Source organism: Capsicum annuum, unplaced genomic scaffold (genome assembly GCF_002878395.1).
Source record: "Capsicum annuum cultivar UCD-10X-F1 unplaced genomic scaffold, UCD10Xv1.1 ctg81455, whole genome shotgun sequence".
Taxonomy (NCBI): domain Eukaryota; kingdom Viridiplantae; phylum Streptophyta; class Magnoliopsida; order Solanales; family Solanaceae; genus Capsicum; species Capsicum annuum.
Window position 1 is genome coordinate 1,004 of NW_025892177.1, and position 21,582 is coordinate 22,585.

At 36.7% G+C, this 21,582-nt stretch overlaps 2 protein-coding genes across 2 annotated transcripts; both read right to left on the reverse strand.

Moving 5' to 3' along the window:
* Nucleotides 1-2,722: 2,722 nt before the first annotated feature.
* On the reverse strand, nucleotides 2,723-4,199 carry LOC107869326 (probable LRR receptor-like serine/threonine-protein kinase At3g47570). Its single transcript, XM_047405788.1, has 2 exons — nucleotides 3,149-4,199; nucleotides 2,723-3,060 (listed from the first exon to the last, which is right to left on the reverse strand). Exons 1-2 carry the CDS (start codon nucleotides 4,197-4,199, stop codon nucleotides 2,723-2,725), a joined length of 1,389 nt encoding a protein of 462 aa, XP_047261744.1.
* A 13,375-nt stretch (nucleotides 4,200-17,574) lies between these two features.
* LOC107869275 (receptor kinase-like protein Xa21) lies at nucleotides 17,575-18,988 on the reverse strand. The gene is made up of 2 exons (XM_016715823.2): nucleotides 18,094-18,988; nucleotides 17,575-17,997 (listed from the first exon to the last, which is right to left on the reverse strand). The coding sequence occupies exons 1-2, from the start codon at nucleotides 18,725-18,727 to the stop codon at nucleotides 17,660-17,662; spliced, it is 972 nt and encodes a 323-aa protein (XP_016571309.2). The 5' UTR covers nucleotides 18,728-18,988; the 3' UTR covers nucleotides 17,575-17,659.
* Between the last annotated feature and the right edge of the window lie 2,594 nt (nucleotides 18,989-21,582).

Genomic DNA, 21,582 nt, shown 5'->3' on the forward strand with positions numbered 1-21,582 from the left:
TACATATAATTTTTTTCAATCAATTTGGGGGAAGGTCTAAAGACAAAAACAATACCGTCAAAACTTCTAAAACATGTTTACATTCATAAATCCAAAACCCTTTTCTTAAAACATGATTTCTATGTGCATGAAATTTTAGAAAAACCTTGCGTACCTCTATTTCGAAAAATAATGGGTGATTCTTGAAGCTTGCGGATTGGGGATTCTAAATTTCTAATTATCTTCTGGTTTTTTAGTTTGAAACCCTAATGGAGTTTCTTGAGAGATTTTGATGAAAATACACTTACTTTGGTGTTCTTGGGATTAAATCCCGTGTTAGAGATGATAAGGGGTTGGAGAAGTACTATTTTACCCTTAATTAGACACAATAGGGTGCTGAAATTTGGCCGGGTGCGATACCCAGGGCGGCGCCCTACTTGGAGCACCGGAGTACCCAGGGCGTCGCCCTGCCTATAGCGGTGCAAGGACCTGGGTGGCGCCCCACTTACAGCGGCGGGTAACCCAGGCGGCACCCCTAGATCGCCCCGAGCTACTGGAATTGAACACCAAACATGCCCTTAGGCTCGTCTAAAAATTTCGAACCTCACCCGAGACGTACTACGATCTTGCCCCATCGCAACGCAACAAGGAAATCTAAAATCAGAGGTCGGGAGGATTGAAAATAAAATCCCCGAAGATTAAGAGTTAAAAATGAGAATAAGTCTCCTTGAGACTTAGAAAAATTTTCTAGTCTTAACTCACTAAGCTTGCTACCAAGAGCCAATACATGCACGAGTTTCTATGGGGTGTTACAATCATGTTGATGGCTGATTACACTATCTAGACCTTATGCTATGCACACATCTCTGGCCAACTTTTGTCGCTTAATTCTTTGGAAATAGTCTTGCTTTCATAATTTGTAGAATTGTGTGGTGAAGAGTAGTGCCAATAATAGTCCAATCTTGTTATTTGGTTTCTCCAAACACTAATGTCTAATGCTGATAGAATTGAGGAATTAAACCAATTCATTGGTGTAAGTGGTGAAGTTGTTGTCATGTGATCACAAGGTCAATCACTAGTTCGAGCTGTGGAAACAACCTCTTGCAAAAATGTAGGGTATGGCTATGTACGATAGATCCTTATGGTATAACCCTTTCCTAGACCCCACCCATAGCAGGAGCTTAGTGCAGCGGGATGCCCTTTTATTGGCCTCAACAACAACTTTTCTTTTAAATAGCTTGATATCCAAACTACTTGTGAAGAAAAGAGGTGGCATACTTCAGTGGCCAAGATCACTGCAGGAACATTACAAGGATGGCAAGGAAAATTATTGTCTTATAGGGGCAGAGGTGTTCTTATTAAGCAATTTTACAAGCCATCTAATTAATCACCCCTAAAACAGTGAAGAAGCAAATTGTAAGTTGCATTGCTAACTTTTCCGGCTTGCGCAGTTTGTTATCTCAGCTCCAAAATGATTTTTTGCATAGAAATTGATAAATTTCTGTGGAGTTCATAATTGCGTAAAAGGAATAAAAGTAATGGCTGCGGTTCACTGAGGTACTTCTTCTACGGTCCTTGTAGGCCTGTCTGCCAGTCTGCTCTGAAGAATTCATGATTATATATGTTTCAGGGTGGTGAGAGAAAGTGCGGAATAAGGACTGATTTCTCATAAGGGAAAGGTGTGAATAAATACATCTAATGAAAGGTGGGACTTGACAATTGGACTGGAGAGGGACCTCTGCTAAATTTATACCTACTGGAAGCCCTTATTGTTTTTCAAGTGTCATCATCCTTTGGTTATTATATTTCTACAATTGCATTTATAGTTCATTTAGGATAATTAAATGTCCGAAAAGTAATTTTAGGTGTTAAAAACTGACTTTATAAACTAAGTTACTAGGTATTGAGGAAATAGGAGATCTGGGATGGCCCTTATTTCCCCTTCTTTTCTTCTGTGATCATTACTCAGGTACGAAGTCTTCCTTTCAATGTCTCAATACCAGCGGTTCGTCGATCCAATTGTGAACTTGTCTTTAAGTGTCATGTTTTCTAGACAAGTTCTGCTTCTTTTATTTTTGTGGCTGCACTGGGGAAAAATCGACACTAATAAAGCAAAAGATTTGGGGAGAATCTGTTTGAAGTGAATATGCAGCTGACCACATGATTTCTTGCCCACAAAGTGTTCAGACGTTTTACCTCGATGAATTTCTGGAAATTATTTGTGTTTTCTACTATGTCTCAGGTGTTACAAGTGTGTGCATGAGTGCTGATTTAGTAAAGATGGTTTCCCAGACGATTTGCTTCTCTAAGGCCGCCCTCCGTATTCTGTTTAATCTGCTTAACAATGTCATGAAACTAGCCACATGACATTATCTTGTATATTTCCATAATTTCCATCTCCGCAAGATGCTTCCTGTACTCTCCTACATCGTTGGCATTTCCATCACTGGATAAAATCCTTGAAAGAAATAGTCACTTGTTGGATTTTGAACTCTGTATTCTCTATATGTAAAAAGTTGTTCTTATATTTGTTGTTGATTGTGTTCCATCATTTTCTAACCTTAATATTAACAGGAAATAGTAAAGATTTATTGCAACCAACTAGCATTTTTGAAAATAAAATCATGCAAAAAGCAAGTGCTAAAAGAAAAAAAAGGCGAAGCAATCTTTGCATGAATCCAGAAATTTAGCAAAGATTTGCAGCAAACAGAGGGATTTGAAACAAGAGATTCTGAGAACAAGCTCAGCATGCAAGAAGTTGAATCTTGGTTTTCTGCAGCATCTCTACAACGTCTTTCATGTTTGTCCTTCTTGCCGGAGATTCAGCACAACAATCTAATGCTACTTTCATGATTGATGCCACAACATCTAGCTCCTTCTGTAAGCCATTACCTGTTGCTGTTACCAAGTTGGCATCCACAATGTCCATTACTGCATCTGGAAGTGAATAACTCACCCATTGCGTCAAGGTAAGATCTCTTTCAAACTCATTAGACTTTCTCCTAGTAAATGTTTCCAGCAAGATGACCCCATAACTATAGATGTCACACTTTGTTGACACTAGTCCTTCCAGTCCATACTCTACAGTCAAACAATACATTTAAAGATGCAATATGCTTTCTATGTGGGAAAAAAAGAAAGGGATAATCAGCAAAACTAAGAGACGTACCTGGAGCAATATACCCCAATGTTGCTAAGGTTTTAGTGTACAAATCACCCTGATCTTCACCAAGTAGTTTTGAAATACCAAAGTCTCTTAGGTGGGCAACCATATCATCATCCAGCAAGACATTACTCGGCTTCAAATCACAGTGAATCACAAGCGACGAGCACCTATGATGGAGATATTCCAATGCACATGCCACATCTATCATTATGCTTAGTCTCTGCCTGATGTCGAGTAAGTAATTGTGTGAATACAAATACTTCTCAAGACTTCCATTTGGCATACACTCCAGCACTAAAGCCTTAAAATCAAGGTTGGAACAGTTAGTAATGACTTTTACGAGATTCCTATGGCGAAGGCTGCGCAGAACTTCACATTCCGTATCAAAGCTATTGAATGCCGCATCTAGTTGCAGATTGAACACTTTGACTGCAATGGCAGTTTCACTTCTGAGAACTCCTTTGTAAACAGAGATGAAACTCCCAGAACCAATCAGATTACTCTCGCTAAGCGCATCAGTTACTTGGATCAATTCATAGTATGAAATTCTTTCACTTGTTATGGTAGACAATGAATCAGCTTGTTGAAGAACTCTTTTACCTTTTCTATACCTTATCCAGAAGAAAATGAAGGTGCTAGGAACAACTACTAGTGCAATTCCCAGAAAAAGAAAAAGAACTAGCAATTTTTTCCTATTTGATCTGTGCTTTGATGAAGTGGGGCATGGCGGGACACTAAATCTTGAAGAACCACACAATGCTTCATTGTAGATGAAAAACTGACTCGAGAGGTTCTTGAAAGGACCTCCCGAGGGTATTTCACCATACAATTTGTTGACAGAAATATTGAAATACTTCAAGTTTTGAAGCTTCTCCAAAGACTTAGGAATGTTTCCAGATATATTATTATGAGAAGGGTCTAGGAATTCCAAACCTACCATGTTGCTCATTGAGTTGGGTATAGCTCCTTGCGAATTGTTGTGTCTCAAAGAAAGCTGCACCAAAGTTTCCAATCCTCCAATTTCTCTAGGAATTCCATCTGAGAATTGATTCATTGGCAGCCTTTAAATTTCCTATTTCTGGAGGTAAAGAACCAACCATGTTGTTTGACGATAGGTCAAGAACCACTAAATCATTAAGATTCCCTAAGCTTTGTAGTGTATTGGAACTCAATATATTTGAACCCATATGTATCTCTCTAAGGGATGTAATCTGTCCTAAACAATTAGGAAGAGAACCTGAAAATTGATTTTGAGTCAGGTTGATAACATACAAGCGCTGCCATTTACATATATCATCTCCGATAGATCCTGTAAGTTTGTTATTACTCAAGAACATGCCCTGCAGGTTTCTCAAGTTGATGTGGGAATCGATCCAACCATGTTGTTTCTAGAAAGATCAAGTTTTAATAAGCTGCTTAAGTTCCCAACTTCATTTGGAATTCTCCCTCTGATATTACAACTGTTGGCATAAAATGTTCTAAGAGATGTGGAAAGGTTCCCCGTGTAGGCTGGAAGCATGTCATTTAGAGGGTTGAAAGATAGAGAAAGAAATTTTAAATTTCTGCAATTGGTTAAGGACGTCAGGAAGCTTAATGATGAGTCACTGGTTAAATTGTTCCCCCCCAAGCTTAGGCGCTGTATATGAGTCAAATATCCAAATGAGTTGGGAATCAAGCCAGTGAGTTTGTTGTATGAAAGATCTAGAATAGTAAGTTTTGAACAATTGGATATAGAAGGAGGAATAGTCCCGACAAGATTGGTTAAGACACTCAGATAAAGCTCTTCAATGTTGGGTAATATAGAACCTATGTTTGGTGGCAGGATTCCTGATAGATTATTGTTGTCTGTAAGATCAATTATTCTCAACCCCGGTAAGAAACTCAGTCATGCTTTATGTAACTTTTCTCAATAGCAACTTTTCTTTTGTTCAATAATACATAATGAAATACTTATAGCTATACAACTGTAGGTTAGAGTTCTATTCTAGGAAAGAATATATATTGTTATAACTACACAATCTGTAGTTAAATCCTATTCTAGGTAAGAGAATATTCTATCTGTACAATTATAATATTGCCTAACATCTCCCCTCAAATTGATACCGGTGATCACATAGTAGATATTTGGAGATAAGATAGCTATGTTGTGCGTGTGTCATAGCCTTTGTAAAAAAATCAACAAGTTGATCATGAGAAGAAATGTGTTGCAGAGTGATAAGACGGTAAACAACTAGTTCCTGAATGTAATGACAGTCCACCTCTATATGCATTGTGTTTTCATGTTGCATAGGGTTTGTGGATATTTTAATCGCACTAGTATTGTCAGCATGTAACACGGTAGGAGATATAATAGTGACACCAAGCTTAGATAATAGACGTCGTAGACAAAAAATCTCCGAACTTGCTGCTGACTTAGCCCGATACTCAGCCTCTGTAGATGATTTAGACGTAAGGGATTGTTTCTTACATTTTCAAGATATCAAGGATGTGCCTAGAAACATGCACCAACCAGTAATGGAACGACGCAAATCGGGACAATCAGCCCAATCTGTATCAGTATATCCCTCAAGATGTATAGGAGAATCAGAACGGAAGAGAACATCTTGATTCATAGAACCACGGACATATTCGATGACACGAAGTAATGCAATTTGATGTATTCTATACGCTCGAGAAATATTTTTACATGATTAGCATATTTTATATAATTGATCATAACATATTTATAATCCTTTTATCTCTAAGTTTGAACAAAATCCAGGGACATTTACAATCAACTTACTTTTTATGTATAATTTAGAACATTTATATGGGATGGTAATAAAAGAAGTTTGTTTGAGTCATTACTGAAGTTACTTAAAATTATTGTTTATATTTTACATGAAATTTTAAGAGTATTCTTGTATGAACTTTTTTTTAATAAAAGATTACATAAAAATAATTTGTATTGATTGTTATCATTTTAGGGAATTTTCCTGGATATGTGGCCTCAAAGACTTCACAAAATTGTAGAAGATCAAAACTACCCAAAGTCTTGCAACTGTAAATATTTTGTCAAATTTATTCCTCTAATCAGTCCAAAAAACTTTCCAAGTTGCCTTCTACAAAAGTTTTTTATATTAATTATATGGAGAATTTTACGTGATAGTATAATTAACTAATTCTATTTTCTTTTTAGGTAATACAAAACTTGATCAATTTTATTTTTATAAAAAATTAAAATATTGGGATTAAACCGATTGAGTTGGTTGGCTTTTGCTACTTCCATATATAAAATGGATTTTTTTTTTCTAAAAACTCTGAAGTTATATGTACACTAGCTATATCAAGAATTTTTAGATGTTTAGTTACTTAGTATAGTTTATAATTGATTCTAGTTACTTTTTAAGTACTATGAAGCAGTTAAATCATAATGGATGAAAAGTAATGCCAAACTCTAAAGTTATACGTACACTAGCTATATCGATTGTTGGAAAAACAGCACAATAGCAGTTACCTAGATGAAAAATTCAACTAAAAATCATAATTTGACTTAACAAGGTCTCCTATGAAGTAATGCCAAAGTGGAAAGTGGTGATGTTCGAAACAAAATTTGACCTAAGAAATTGGTCAAATAGCAACAGTAGCGGTCACAACAACAACAAATGGCCAACAATAAGAAGATGAAGATGATAATGAAGTAGAAGATGATGATAATGAAGCAAAGATCATGAGTACAATCAAATCTAGACAGACTGGAGATAAAATCACTAAAGCTAGAATGTGTGGAATGTAATATATGGAATTTGTTTTTCAAATTTTTATTATGAGTCATTTTCCTAATTTTAACAAACTTGCTTTTCCATAGATCATTGATTATATGGGAGGAATCGAATCATGTTCATCCATAACGACCCTTAATGCTCAATTTTTTATTCTTAAATAGTACACAACATTTCTTTGTGACGACTGATGTCATTTGACTCTTCAGTTACTTAGTTCCCTAAATTATATGATCTAGGCGAGCAAAATACTCCTCGCATCACAAGAGCTATGTTGGAGACAAGTATATAGCTTAGTTTGTGTTGATGTCAACTATTATGATGTAACATCCCGTATTTCGGGCTAGAACAAAACCCGTCATTTCTATGCATAGATGATTCAAAAGCCATAAATTCTATGCAAAATTGGCTTGTTAATCAATTATGTAGTGTGAACCTATTTAAGCATGAATTGAGATCATAGAGGTCCCGTAACTCAAGGACGAGTTGAAAGCTTTCCTGTCATTCGAGTTTAAGTGAGCGTCGAAACTTGGGTCAACTTTAATAGACCATAAGTCTTTGTATGTAATGAGTTAGAGGGATACTATATATCAACTGAAAGCTTTTCGAATTAGCTTACCAACAATACCAATTTTGCCTAAATCCGATGCCCGAGCGAAAAGTTATGGCCATTTTAGTGACTAAGACAGTAGCATTATGCGATATGCGTGCGACGCACGCCCTATTGCACACACCAAAATTTCAGGTTCTGTTTCTGCATTTTTAAGGGTAAAATAGATATCTTCCATCCCTTATCCAGCTATAACACGGGATTAAACACCCAAAACACTAAAATATGATTCTCTTCTCTCAAATTCATAAATTCAAACTAAAAATCCAAATAGCTCAGGATTTAATCGTGGGTTTTCCTTAATTCTTCAAGATTCGGAATCCCCATCGCGAGGGCTACAAGAGGTACCCATCAATCGTACGTATAGCATCCCAAAAGCTAGAGTTCATTCAAAAGCTTCTAATTCAAGGTACGCGGGGTTTTCCTAAAATCTCATGTGTATAGAAATCATGTTTTAAGAAAAGGGTTTTAGATTTATGATTTATAATCATATTTTTAGAAGTCTCAATGACATTGTTTTGGTCTTTAGGCCTTCTCCCAAGTTGATTTGTAATTCTATATATATGTATGCATGTGTTTAAGGATGAATATTCAATTGAGAGCATGAATTATAATGAACCCCTCTCTTGTTATGATTTTTCCCACCTTTCATATGATATGAATTGCTTTACATTGCATCTTGAAAGCATGATATGAAATATCTTGATTTCTGCTATGACTTGAATATGATTTTGAAATAAAAAGAGAGGGTTATGCATGTTGATAAATGTTGAATATGCATATAACAAAGAGTAGCATGGTTTTCCAAAAGAACACATGGACACCATATGTTTGAATAATCTCAGCATAATTTTGACTTATGTTTTCGGAACATGAAATCTTGTATATTTTTTGCATGTTTGGGTGGTCTGAACTGTGTTTTAATGAAAGAATTATGCATGCTACATTATGGCTCAGAAAAGAGGACCTGCAAGTCTTGGTGTGACGATACCAATTCAGATTATGCCATGGTAATTCATAACAGAATAGAATGCATGTTTGAAGTCAGAATTTTCAAATGTTGAAACTAGACTAATGCATGATTCAGAACAGGATAAAATTGGGCATAAAGAGATATTTGGTGGTTCCCTGAAGAAGGCATGAGTTCAGACAACTCGTTGCCCAAAACCGTAATTTGCCAATCTGGATATATTATATTACGTAGGCCTAGTGCCTTATGGCATATCAGAATCAAAAACTCCAACCCTTACGGCACACTCGGATTGGGGGCTTCCTCGCCGAGTCAATGGCGGATTCCATACCGCCCGTGGAATATCAGAATTGTAGGGGAGTGCTACCTAACTCAGAAGTAATACAAAGATAAAAAACTGCTTTTGATAGAAAGGTTTCTATGTTTTTCCAAGAATGCCCATGTGTTTTGAAAATTATATCTTTTATGATGTTTATGACTAGCTCTCAACTATTTTATTTATATAAAAGCTTTATTTTGAATTGCTCTACATACCAATACATCTGTATTAACTCCCCCCCCCTTCAGGTTTTGAGGCACAGTCTAGGGTTCCTGATAAGCAGTAGATTTCATCAGACAGGAGTGAAGGGTACCAGTTGGTGAGCCTTCTATATTTCAGTAGGCCTAGTTTCTTTCAGACATTTATTATTTATTATGGTTTTGATCTACTGTGGGCCTTGTCCCAGTTTTCAGACAGTTGTTACTTGATCATGTAGTAGAGATTTTGCAGACGATTTTCAGACGATGTTTAGTTGATAGTAGATTTTATTCCTCATTGTTAAACTAAATATAGATTATGATCATATTTCTGTAGCAGATTTTATTTTTGCATTTCCTATTTATATGTGAATGGTGTATATGATTACAAGTTAGAAGGGGCTCTCGAGACTTCATGGTTTGGAATGTACGTCACAGCCAGGGCCTGGTTTGGGTCATGAAAAACATAGTATCATAGCATGGTTCATGGTCCTAGGGTGTCTGCGAAATCGCATCGGGTAGAGTCTTATTTATGGATGTGTAGCGCGCCACACTTATAAGCAGGAGGCTACTAGGCGTTTAGGAATGTCCCTCTTTCTTCATGTTCTAATTCATGCAATAGGGCCAGAATATTCCTTTTTCATACTCTAATTCGTGCTATGGTGTTGCCCATACGAAAGTAAAGTTATCCCAATTCTTTCCTTACTTTGATGTGTCTAGATATGTCTCATTATTGGTGTGATTCATGTGCAGAAGTTTAGAGTCTAAATGGTATGGTCCTTTTTGGTTGAGCCACAAAAGAGTTTAAAATTTGTTCAAGGACTTGAGAAGAGTCCGTTAGTGCCTCATTGTGTATTGATTTTAGTGTGAACTTTGATTCTAATGAAATCATGCTTTTGTCCTATAGTATTAAGGGTATTCCATCTCTTTCAGAATTTATATTGCAAATGTCATGCTTAAGAGGGAACGATGTGTAGTAGAATGTTGGAACTATATTTCCACCCGAGTAGTAGTATAAGTTAAGTATCGGTATCATGAACTATTGGTAGTGATTTTGGACCACGAAGTTGGTGATGTGAAGTCACAAAGTTAGAAGTTAGAGTGAGGGTGACTTGTGTGTAAGCAAATATTTTAGTTGAATAACCGATGTTTTAGGATGATTTACCACTTTATAGTGATAGACTAATGTGGTAGCTAATAGCATGTGTGGATTGTATGGTAGTATGTGGGGGAAGTGTTTGACTCAGATTTTTATTTATACAGATTAAGATGTGTATCCTTAGATCATTGAATATTGTGTGTCAATTTTCTATCTCTTGTAATAAGTAATTTTGTTATCATAGTGTTTTTGAAAAAAATCAAAGTCTAGTGAAGCCGTGTGGGGCTCTTTCGATTCACTAGCATAGTTGCTTTGTTATTCATTTCATTTTCTTGTTCAAAACACAAAATCAAAGTCTAGTGAAGCCGTGTGAGGCCTATTTCGATTCACTAGCAACTTGTTAATCAACTTGTTTTTCTTGTGTTGGTTGAATATTTGTATAGTCGAATCTTTTTGCATGAGATTGAGTTGGTAATGAAGTGATACGTCCTTGTGTGTTAGTTTAGTAGAAGGTAGAGAAGGAGTTATTAGTTAAGGTGAATTGTTGTCTGCTTGAAGGATGAAAATGGCTAGATGAGCCCGTAAGTAATAATTATAGACTCATGGTTGCTTGTGGAATTTAAAGGTAGTCTAAATGTACGCTTGGGCAAGTAAGTGTGATGTGAGAAAGATGCATAAGTAGATAAGATTGTATGGGGTTATAATCTAAGATTAAGGTTGACCAGGTCTATTATGTGACTTTAGCCCCCTTGACCTTCTTTCCATTGGTAGTTGTAAACTAGTACTACTTGTGAGAAGGTATGTAGCAGATTTTTGAGGTATTTGGATAGAATGTCCCAATTTGATGGACTAGTATATTATGTTGCCTTGTTCATTGGTGGTAGATGATTGATGCTAGACCAGCGGCTTGAATTTAATGTAGGATGTGGATGTAAGAATAGTGGCTTAAGATTAATGATGAATGTTTTGTGAGAATTGTGTGTCAGGTTGGGTTGTAAATCACGCTTAGCACAATACATTAAGTTTGAACAATTGATGTCCATAAAGGTGGATGTGATGATTTCTTGGTTAATGATACTATTTATATGGAAGTGATCTAATAGGCTTGAATGGTGTATGCAATAGATTAAGTTTATTTGATTCGTAACAAAGTATGATATTGTATGTATGAGGTAGAAGTATGCCCAAGGTGATATGGAGTTGCGGTATTTTCTAAGACTATTACATGTTGCGTGTGGCTAGTAGACATAGTAGTACCGTTGAGATGCTAGGTGGAGAAAAATGAATATTATGATTCATCAAAGGCTTGGTGATATCCATGTTAAGTGTTATAATCTAAGTTTGAATTTTTTAAGGTTGAACTGAGAGAAATAAGAGTTGAAGCGCTATAGGGTGTGCACTCCAACTATGGGAATACTCATGAAGATTCGAAGTTAGTAAGTGTTCAAGTATTATATGATGATTATTGATGTCTATAGAAAGATAAAGTGTATCTCAGAAGGTAGTATTAATTGTGGGTTTTCCACTTTCAGGTGTAGTCAATCGGGTTAAGTTCTATGACATACATGTATTGTCATTTTCTAGTCCCTAGAGTGTAGTAAGTGTAGTTCGGTTAGAATCTAGTAAGGGATCAATCAAACTTAAGATGATGGCTTGAAGCTAAGGGGGAGATGATAGAATGAATAACCAAGTAAGGCTCTTAGATTCTTGTAGTAATGCAGTATGATATAGAGCGTCAGAAAGTGAGGGTGAGACTCAAACCATTCTTATCTCAGTATTTTTCAGTTATCCAAATACCTACTCATGCCTCACGTTTCAATTCCATGATCATAGTTCATGTTCATGTATATGATAGAGAATCACATGCTCTTCCAGTTCTATAATGAGGAATTCTAGTTCATTCAGTAGTTGGGATCACATTCCATAAGTTTTGAACTTAAAATTGAGGTCATGCAGCTCATGACTCATGTACTTACGCTTTATAGTGTGCTCAACCCCCATAATTCAGGCTATACTCTTTATGATTGACGAGATTCAACTTATAGTCATGTATGCCCCAATTCAGATCACTTTGATGAATCCCTGATGTTGATTTGCTATTCCTTCGGCCTCAGTTAAGTGTCAAGTCTCATATAATATCCTCCCATGCTTCAAGGTCTTATGTTATAACCTTTTAGTGACTCCTCCTTATATGATGATAGTGGTGATGATTGAATGTTTCTTGTTAATGGAAGATCATAGTATGCTTGTTTTAGATAAGGCCATAAGTGTGAAGTAAGATCTGGGGCCAAGTCTTTGATATATGTGATGGTTAGTGAAAATTTATGTGTGTATGTTCTTGGGGTAGAGTGTGAGAGTTATATTGATAGTGGATTAGAGAATATGTGAAGTATGTCCTTCTGGGTGTTTGCGTTGGAGTTCATATGTGATTATAAAGATAGGCTTGAATAACATGTTGAGATTTAAGTGGAGGAATGCAATATGCGCTAGTGAATCCATAGTAAGAGATCAGAGTTAGTCATTGAAGTGGTAAGGTACGATATGCTTAGGGTGTGATCTCTCTCTCTCTCTCTATATATATATATAAGATTGAATCATATAGTTTAGACTAGTATTGTGGTGTGGCATGTTGTATTTTGTGATTTGAAGTTAGGCTTGATCATGGTGAGGGGACTTATGTTACTTTAGGTATTAGTAGAAAGTTGAATCAAATGAGTGTGGTATTGAAAGGGAATAATATAGTTAAGGGAGTATTCGAGAAGTACGCTAAGCTTGAAAGTAAGAAGTTGCATTGCCTAAGGCCTGGTAATTTTATCCTAGTTTATGAGTTATATGTCCATATTCTATGCTATAGAGTAGTGTCATTGTTGTGATTCCTTAGTTGCGTGTCTTGTGTAACTCATGCCCAAGTTTCTTTGCTCTCGAATGCTACTAGAACTTCTTTAGAAAGAGTGTTGAAGAGATACTTCAATTAAGTATAAGTTTTCAGTATAATTCAACCAATATAACCAGCAGTTCAGTTTAACAGGCATGTAGACAAGTTACTATAGTTTTCCACCTTTACACCCAGTCCCGCTATCCGAAGTCCCATGTGTATGAACATCCCAAGAGATAATCTATTCCATCCATGTAAATTTCAAATTCAGTTCAGTCCGAGCATCATGTTTCAGATTCAGCTATTTAGTCATGACTCAGTTCATAAGAGTTCAACGCATAGTCTCAAATCTCTCTAGGCATTTTAGCTCAGACAGTGTAATACCTTTGTACGATCTAAATCTTTTTGTCTAAAGATTCTTACTTACATAAGTTATCACTTCTCAATTTGATACGTATGATTGTATCATTAACACCTCAAGGGAATCCTAAATTCTCAGCATGAATCAGCTCCTTAAAGCAAGTAAGGGCAAGTCAGAGCAGAATTCAGTTTCATGATGGAAATTTAAATGTTTCAAATCAGTATATTCTTTCTTAGAAGAAATATCATGACCACATTATTCCATACCTTTAAGCTTTAACATTCCTACCCATCATTCGGGGACGAATGATCCCAAAGGGGAGGTAATGTAATACCCCGCATTTCGGGCTAGAACGAAACCCGTCATTTCTATGAATAGATGATTCAAAAGCCATAAATCCTATGAAAATTTGGCATGTTAATCAATTGTGTAGTGTTTGAACCTATTTAAGCATGAATTGATATCATAGAGGTCTCCTAACTCAAGGACAAGTTGAAAGATTTCCTATCATTCGACTTTGAGTGACCGTCGAAACTTGGGTCAACTTTAATAGACCATAACTCTTTGTATATAATGAATTAGAGGGCCAACTATATATCAAATTAAATCTCTTCAAATTATCTTAACAACGATACCAATTTTTCCTAAATCTGATACCCGAACGAAAAGTTATGGCCATTTTAGTGACAGAGACAGTAGCATCATGCGATAAGCGTACGACGCACGCCCTATTGCACGCACCAAAATTTCAGGTTCTGTTTCCGCATTTTTAAGGATAAAATAGGTATCTTCTATCCCTTATCCAGATATAACATGGGATTAAACACTCAAAACACAAAATTATGATTCTCTTCTCTCAAATTCATCAAGAACTCACCCTAGGGTTTCAAACTAAAAACCCAAATATCTCAAGATTTTACCGTGGAGTTTCCTTAATTCTTCAAGATTCGGAATCCCCATTATGAAGGCTACAAGAGGTACCCATCAATCGTACGTATAGCATCCCAAAAGTTAGAGTTCATTCAAAAGCTTCTAATTCAAGGTACGCGAGGTTTTCCTAAAATCACACGGGTATAGAAATCATGTTTTAAGAAAAAGGTTTTAGATTTATGATTTATAATCATGTTTTTAGAAGTTTCAATGACATTGTTTTGGTCTTTAGGCCTTCCCCCAAGTTGATTTGAAATTGTATATATATGTATGCATGTGTTTAAGGATGAATATTCAATTGAGAGCATGAATTATAATGAACCCCTCTTGTTATGATTTTCCCACCTTCCATATGATATGAATTGTTTTAAATTGCATCTTGAACGCATGATATGAAATGTCTTGATTTATGCTATGACTTGAATATGATTTCAAAATAAAAAGAAAGGGTTATGCATGTTGATAAATGTTGAAAATGCATATAACAAAGAGTAGCATGGTTTGCCAAAAGAACACATGACCACCATATGTTTGAATAATCTCAGCATAATTTTGACTTGTGTTTTCGGAACATGAAATCTTTTATATTGTTTGCATGTTTGGGTGGTCTGAACTGTCTTTTAATGAAAGAATTATGCATGCTACATTATGGCTCAGAAAAGAGGACTTGCAAGTCTTGGTGTGATGACACCAATTCAGATTATGCCATGGTAATTCAGAACAGAATAGAATTCATGTTTGAAGTCAAAATTTTCAGATGTTGAAACTAGAATAATGCATGATTTAGATTAGAATAAAATTGTGCATAAAGAGATATTAGGTGAGCACAAGTTCAGACAACTCGTTGTCCGAAATCGTGATTTATCGATCTGGGTATATTATATTACGCTGGCCTAGTGTCGTGAGGCGTATTAGAATCAGAAACTCCAACCCTTGCGGTACACTCGGGTTGGGGGCTTCCCCGCCTAGTCAATGGGGAATATCAGAATTGTAGGGGAGTTCCACCTAACTCAGAAGTAATACAAAGATCAGAAATTGCTTTTGACAGAAAGGTTTTTATGTTTTTCCAAGAATGCCCATGTGTTTTGAAAATTATATCTTTCATGATGTTTATGACTAGCTCTCAACTATTTTATTTATATAAAAGCTTTATTTGGAATTGCTCTGCGTACCAGTACATCTGTATTGACGCCCCCTCTAGGTTCTGAGGTGCAGTCTAGGGGTCCTGATAAGCAGTAGATTTCATCAGACAGGAGTGAAGAGTACCAGTTGGTGAGTCTTCTATATTTCAGAAGGCCTAGTTTCTTTCAGACAATTATTATTTATTATGATTTTGGTTTACTGGGGACCTTGTCCCAGTTTTCAGACAGTTGTTATTTGATCATGTTAGAGATTTCGCAGACGGTTTTCAGACGGTGTTTAGTTATTGGATTTTATTCCTCATTGTTAAACTAAATTTAGCTTATGACCATGTTTCCGTAGCAGATTTTATTTCCGCACTTCCTATTTATAGATGAATGGTGTATATGATTAAAAGTTAGAAGGGCTCTCAGGCCTTCATGGTTCGGGATGTCCATCATGGCGAGGGCCCTGGTTCGGGTCGTTACATATGATCGGGCAGAATAAGCAATACCACAAAGCAAAAGAAATTAAGAAGAAGACAAGACATATAGATTTACGTGGAAACCTTGCGGGAAAAAACCACAAACAGAGGTAGAGAAATTTCACTGTGATGGATGGAGAATACAATGAGGAGAATGACATATTTAAAAACATCCAAAAACGACCCACTAGGCCCAATCCCTACGCTACCACCACATGCCCCACAAAAAATCACAACACATGCGTCGCACTGTAAACTTTTTAGGGCCGGATCAACAAAATACGGGTGACAAACACTAACATCAACCATAATAATGGTAGCAAAAGAAATCCTCTACTCGTTTTTTTTTTTAGGATAATTTTGTTTTTTTTTGACGAGAAGATAGAGAATGAAGCTCATTATACTTGAGTGTTGATGCAGTAGTTTCTGGGTGCACAATGTGTCCTAAAGTACTAACAACATACTACGCATCATAACATTATTACTTATTACTTAGGCACTGATAAAAAACTTACTATGCATCATAACATTATACTTTAGTGTTGATGCACGAGTTCCATTGTTTCGAGGATTTTTATCTCCAGAATTTGAAGAACTAGTAGGTGATACTCCCATAAAAAGGGAAAAGGATGCATTTTTAGACTTGGCTCGCCGCCTTTTCTTTGATCTGTAACAGTCTTTATTGTCGTGTAGATAGTGATTACTTATATAGTTATAGTATACGCTAAGCTCAATATGCTAAATTATGCTAAAGTATTAATTTCTTGCTAATGGAGTTTGACACTTTAAGAACAAAACGATGCAGTTGGAAAGGAGAAAGGAGAAAATTCTTGATCAATTATGTATGAATCTAGAACTGAATTTGGAAAGTGATTTTTACTTTTACTGCACTAAAATAATTTCGTGTAGACTCTGATTACTTATAATGTTCCTCCCAGCACTAGTACTAGATGGTCCATCTTTCACAACATAATTGGTATATTTCTTAGCACTATTGGGACTGCATGTATTGTCGCTCACACTGTAACCTGTACCAAGAGCGCTCGGATATGTTCCAACATGATAGCTTTCAAAAGCAAATGAAGATAAGAGTCAAGTCTATTCTGGAGGGGTAAATGACCTATGAGAGTGGTGAGCTTCCTTTCGAGTATATAGGTGTTCCATTATCCATTAAAAGACTCACTGTTCTGCAACGCAAACTCCTACTGGCAAAGATTACTGCCAAGATCAATACATGGATGGTCAAATGTTTATAATGCTGAAGAAATCAATCAAGTTACTAAAGGCTACTCGTAGAAGCTACAATAACAAGGAATTCTGTGGTTGCATGGGAGAAAATATGCCTATAGACTGTGGAACCAAGCTGCAATCTGTAATTTGCTTTGGGCTTTAAGTCTACACAGAGAAACTATGGATTGCTTGGGTTGACACGTTATAAAGAGGCAGAATATAAACACTGGAATGCACTGGGAGACATCAGCAAGCTAGTTCATACAAAATGATAAGAGGAAATGTAGCCAATGTGGCATGGAGCCTAAGTGTGTTTTTATCAGCTGAAATATGGAATGTATTTGTTCTGTAACAGCAAGCCAGAGTCGAAAGAATATTTGTTCTTTGAATGTAAGTTGAGTCTGTTAGTTCCATTCTGAGAAGGGAAGTGTAGGGGCACTATTCCTTGATAATTCATAGCCAAAACAAAAAAAATAATAATTCTTCACATCAATACAATTATTTAGCAAACATTTTCAACAAAACAAGTTATTTGGAACAAGAATTGCCAAGAGCATGTTCAACATGCGAGAAGTTGAATTCTGATCTTCTGTAGCATCCCTACAGCATCTTTCATGTTTGTCCGTCGTGCTGGAGATTCAGAACAGCAATCTAGCGCGACATTCATGATTGATGCCACACAATCCAACTTCTTCATGACGTGATTATCTATTGGTGGAACCAAGTTGGTATCTGCAACATCTATTACTGCATCAGGAAGTGAATAATTCGCCCATTGTTTCAATCTAAGATCTTCCTCAAACTCACTAGGCTTTCTCCTAGTAAACGTTTCCAGCAACATGATTCCATAGCTATACACATCACATTTAGTAGACACCAATCCATCTTGGCCATACTCTACAATCAAACAATTAATTTAATGATGTAACATGATAACTTGGTGGAAAAAGAGAAAGGGAAAAGAAATGTTAAAAGAAAAATCAAGAGACGTACCTGGCGCAATATAACCCAATGTTGCAAAGGTTTTAGTGTACAAATCACCCTGATATTCACCAAGCAGTTTTGAAATACCAAAGTCTCTTAGGTGGGCAACCATATCCTCATCCAGCAAGACATTACTCGGCTTCAGATCACAGTGAATCACAGGCGACGAGCACCCATGGTGAAGATATTTCAAAGCACATGCCACATCTATCATTATGCTTAGTCTCTGTCTAATGTCGAGGAAGTAGTTGTGCGAATACAAATACTTCTCAAGACTCCCATTAGGCATATACTGGAGCACTAATGCCTTAAAATCAAGATTGGAACAGCTAGTAATGACTTTTACAAGATTCCTATGGCGAAGGCTGCACAGAGCTTCACATTCCGTATCAAAGCTCTTGAATGCCGCATCCTGTTGTAGATTGAACACTTTAACTGCAATGATAGTTCCACTGCTGAGAATGCCTTTGTATACAGAGCCAAAACTTCCAAAACCAATCAGATTACTCTCGCTAAGCCCATCAGCTGCTTGGAGCAATTCATTGTATGAAATTCTTTCTCTTCTAACGGTAGACAACGACTCAGCCTGTGGAGGAGCTCTCTTACCTTTTCTATGCCTTATCCATAGGAGCACAAAGGTCATAGGAGCAAATACAACTGAAATTGCGAGCGAAAGAAAAAGAACTAGCAATTTTTTCCTATTTGATCTCTGCTTTGATGAAGTGGGCCATGGGGAGACACTAAATCCTGAAGAACCACACAATGCTTCATTGTAGATGAAAAACTGACTCGAGAAGTTCTTGAAAGGACCTCCCGAGAGTATTTCACCATGTCACACCCCTTTTTCATACACCAAAAGATTGGATTTTTAAGGGTCGAAAGGGTTTTTATTATTAAAGAGACAAAATGAAGATTTGTTCTGAAAAAGGATTATTTTTACATTTAAAAACTCAGAGTCGCCACTTGGCATAATATAGTGTGTCAAGTCACAATTGGAAAATCCTTTTCAAAGCGATTTTGACTCTAAAACTGATCCGCAAACAGAGATTCCGGCTAAGGAATTCTGTTGACCGAGGGGAAGGTGTTAGGCACCCCTCCATCCCGTGGTTTGACCACGGTCACTTGGTGGAGCGTATCGGCTAACTTGAAACTAAGAATGTATAAACCACACAAAACACACAAAAAAACAATCAATCAAACAAACAAAACAAAACGAATCAAAAGTACAGTGTCTAGCCCAATTTATACAGTCCAAAATAGAAAAATACAAAAATAAATACTATCTAACCTACACTAATCCTAAAAGTACGCTCTGATGCTTTACCCAATGCCTCGGGCCTTGATCACGATCCGCCTACCCCAACATGATACGTCGGGGCATTCCCGGTGAATAAATACATCAATCTTCAGGGCATTCCCCGGCTGAATGAATACATTTCAATCCGAAAACATAGACCAATACATTTCAACAAAACACTTTCATCCTAAATTTTGCCTACCCGAACCTATGGTTGCCTACCCACTCGACCGATCATGATACTATCAAGTTCGATATCAATGAATCAAAACAACGATACTTACCTTATCAACTTTTAACTTCTGCCCCCAAATCAAAGTAAACCCTAAATCATATCGGATTTTTCACCTACAGTGATTGACATGACCTTAACAACGACTAACAATTAGATAATGACAATTAGAATTGCTTCAAACAAAATCACATAAATATCATCACGATCCAAAAACATTCACAAGAACAGAGACTAGAGGTATAGAATTGGACCTTCATCAATGATTTTATTCCAACCCACAATCAATCGAGAAGACGAATCTGCGTGCCGAAGAACCTCGAATCAACTTCGACGAACCCTGAATCAACCTTGATATGTGCTTTTCTTTGGTGTGATGATTTCCGACAAAACCTTACCAGAATCGACCCAAAATTGGTCAAACTCGACTGATTCGAATTGGGTTTGGGTCAGAATCCACAACTATCGTTTCATTAGAACTCTAGTGAGCTCCAACGTTGACCGAAACAAGCTGAATAAAAGAAAAATGAATTTTTTCCGGTGAAGGGATATTGTTGTCGATCCTTCTCTCTCTTCTGTTTTTCCCTCTTTCTCACTCGATTCCTCACTCTCTCTCTTGATCTGGGTGTGTTCTGTGTGTGCATCTTTTTATAGATAAGAAAATGGAGTTTCCTCCTGGAGAAACGATGGCTACCTAGGAGAAGAAAAACCTAATCGAATCCCCCTATATAATTATGTTCCCTGTATATTTCTCCCTTTTCCCAGTCAACCCTTCATTCGTCTCTCTCTCTCCCTCTAGCAGATTTCTCTCCCTCACAGCTCTCTGTGTGTGTGACGATGGAGCGGTGTACGTGAATTGTTGTTGTGAGGTGAGGAAGAGTGATGTATATTCACTGGAATGGAAAAAATGGGTAGTAGGTGAATTTGGTTGTTGTGTTTGATTGGAATTGTGTGTCCCCCCTTTTTCGTGCCCTCTGTATGTATATATTGTTGTGGGTATATCCAGTGAGGTGAGGGTGAGGTAGTGAGGTAGGGTAGGTGGGGTAGAGGTAGGGTAGGTGAGGTGTAAGGATTAAGTTTGTTAGGATAGGATCCAAACAAGATAAAATTTGTTGAGGGTTGTTATTTTTGTCATTTTATGGAGGGTATAATCATGTGGGTAAGGGTGTATGATAAAGTGAGATAAAAATGAATAAAATTGGACTTGGGAGGGACAAAATTAGGTGTCTACAACATGCCCCCTTTGAATGTAAACTTGAAGTGTTTTCAGACAAAGACGTAGACTACAAGACAGAATTTTGTCCTGACCGTTATTTAAAGGAAGAAACAAAAGAAAGAAGGACAACCGGGTCTTGACTTACGACATCCTACCTACCCAAGTTATGAGAGAATCAAGTCACGGGTATTTCAAAAGATTGGAAAGAGATGGACTATACCGAGTTGGAGAGTCGAGTGAGGTTCCATTGAGGTTTCGGTCCACGTCTCTGTCATTACATTAAAAATAAATTTTACAAGTTAAAGAATAAATGAAATTACAAAAATCCTATCTATACAGCTTCGTTTGGACTCTTGACTTGAGTTTCATCACCGTATTCTTCAGGCGGGCTCTTGACTTGCTATTTCTTTAAATTTTTGCTTGGTTTTCCATTTATTCGCCCTGTGCTTCGGGCATGCTCCTGAAATCACATAAACTGAAAAAAAAATTATCCCAAACAAAGAAATGCATTTTCTTTGAGTTAATTGGAATGATCGACTAAAAGGTACGTCTTATAGGAATCAAAGGGGACGACTCAACTAAAAGTTACGTCTTATAGGAATCAAAGGGAATGACTCGACTAATAGGTACGTCTTCTAGGAATCAAGGGGATAACTCGAATAAAAGGTACGTCTTATAGGAATCAAAGGGAATGACTCGACTAAAAGGTACGTCTTATAGGAATCAATAGGAATGACTCGACTAAAAGGTACG

What these genes read in the sequence shown, in the direction of transcription:
- LOC107869326 (XM_047405788.1), bottom strand. Translation starts at nt 4,199, where the DNA reads ATGAATCAATTCTCAGATGGAATTCCTAGAGAAATTGGAGGATTGGAA. An exon ending in ATTGGGGTATATTGCTCCAG is followed by an intron (nt 3,061 to 3,148) that starts GTACGTCTCTTA and finishes GTTTGACTGTAG; the next exon opens with AGTATGGACTGGAAGGACTA.
- LOC107869275 (XM_016715823.2), bottom strand. Translation starts at nt 18,727, where the DNA reads ATGACCTTTGTGCTCCTATGGATAAGGCATAGAAAAGGTAAGAGAGCT. An exon ending in ATTGGGTTATATTGCGCCAG is followed by an intron (nt 17,998 to 18,093) that starts GTACGTCTCTTG and finishes GTTTGATTGTAG; the next exon opens with AGTATGGCCAAGATGGATTG.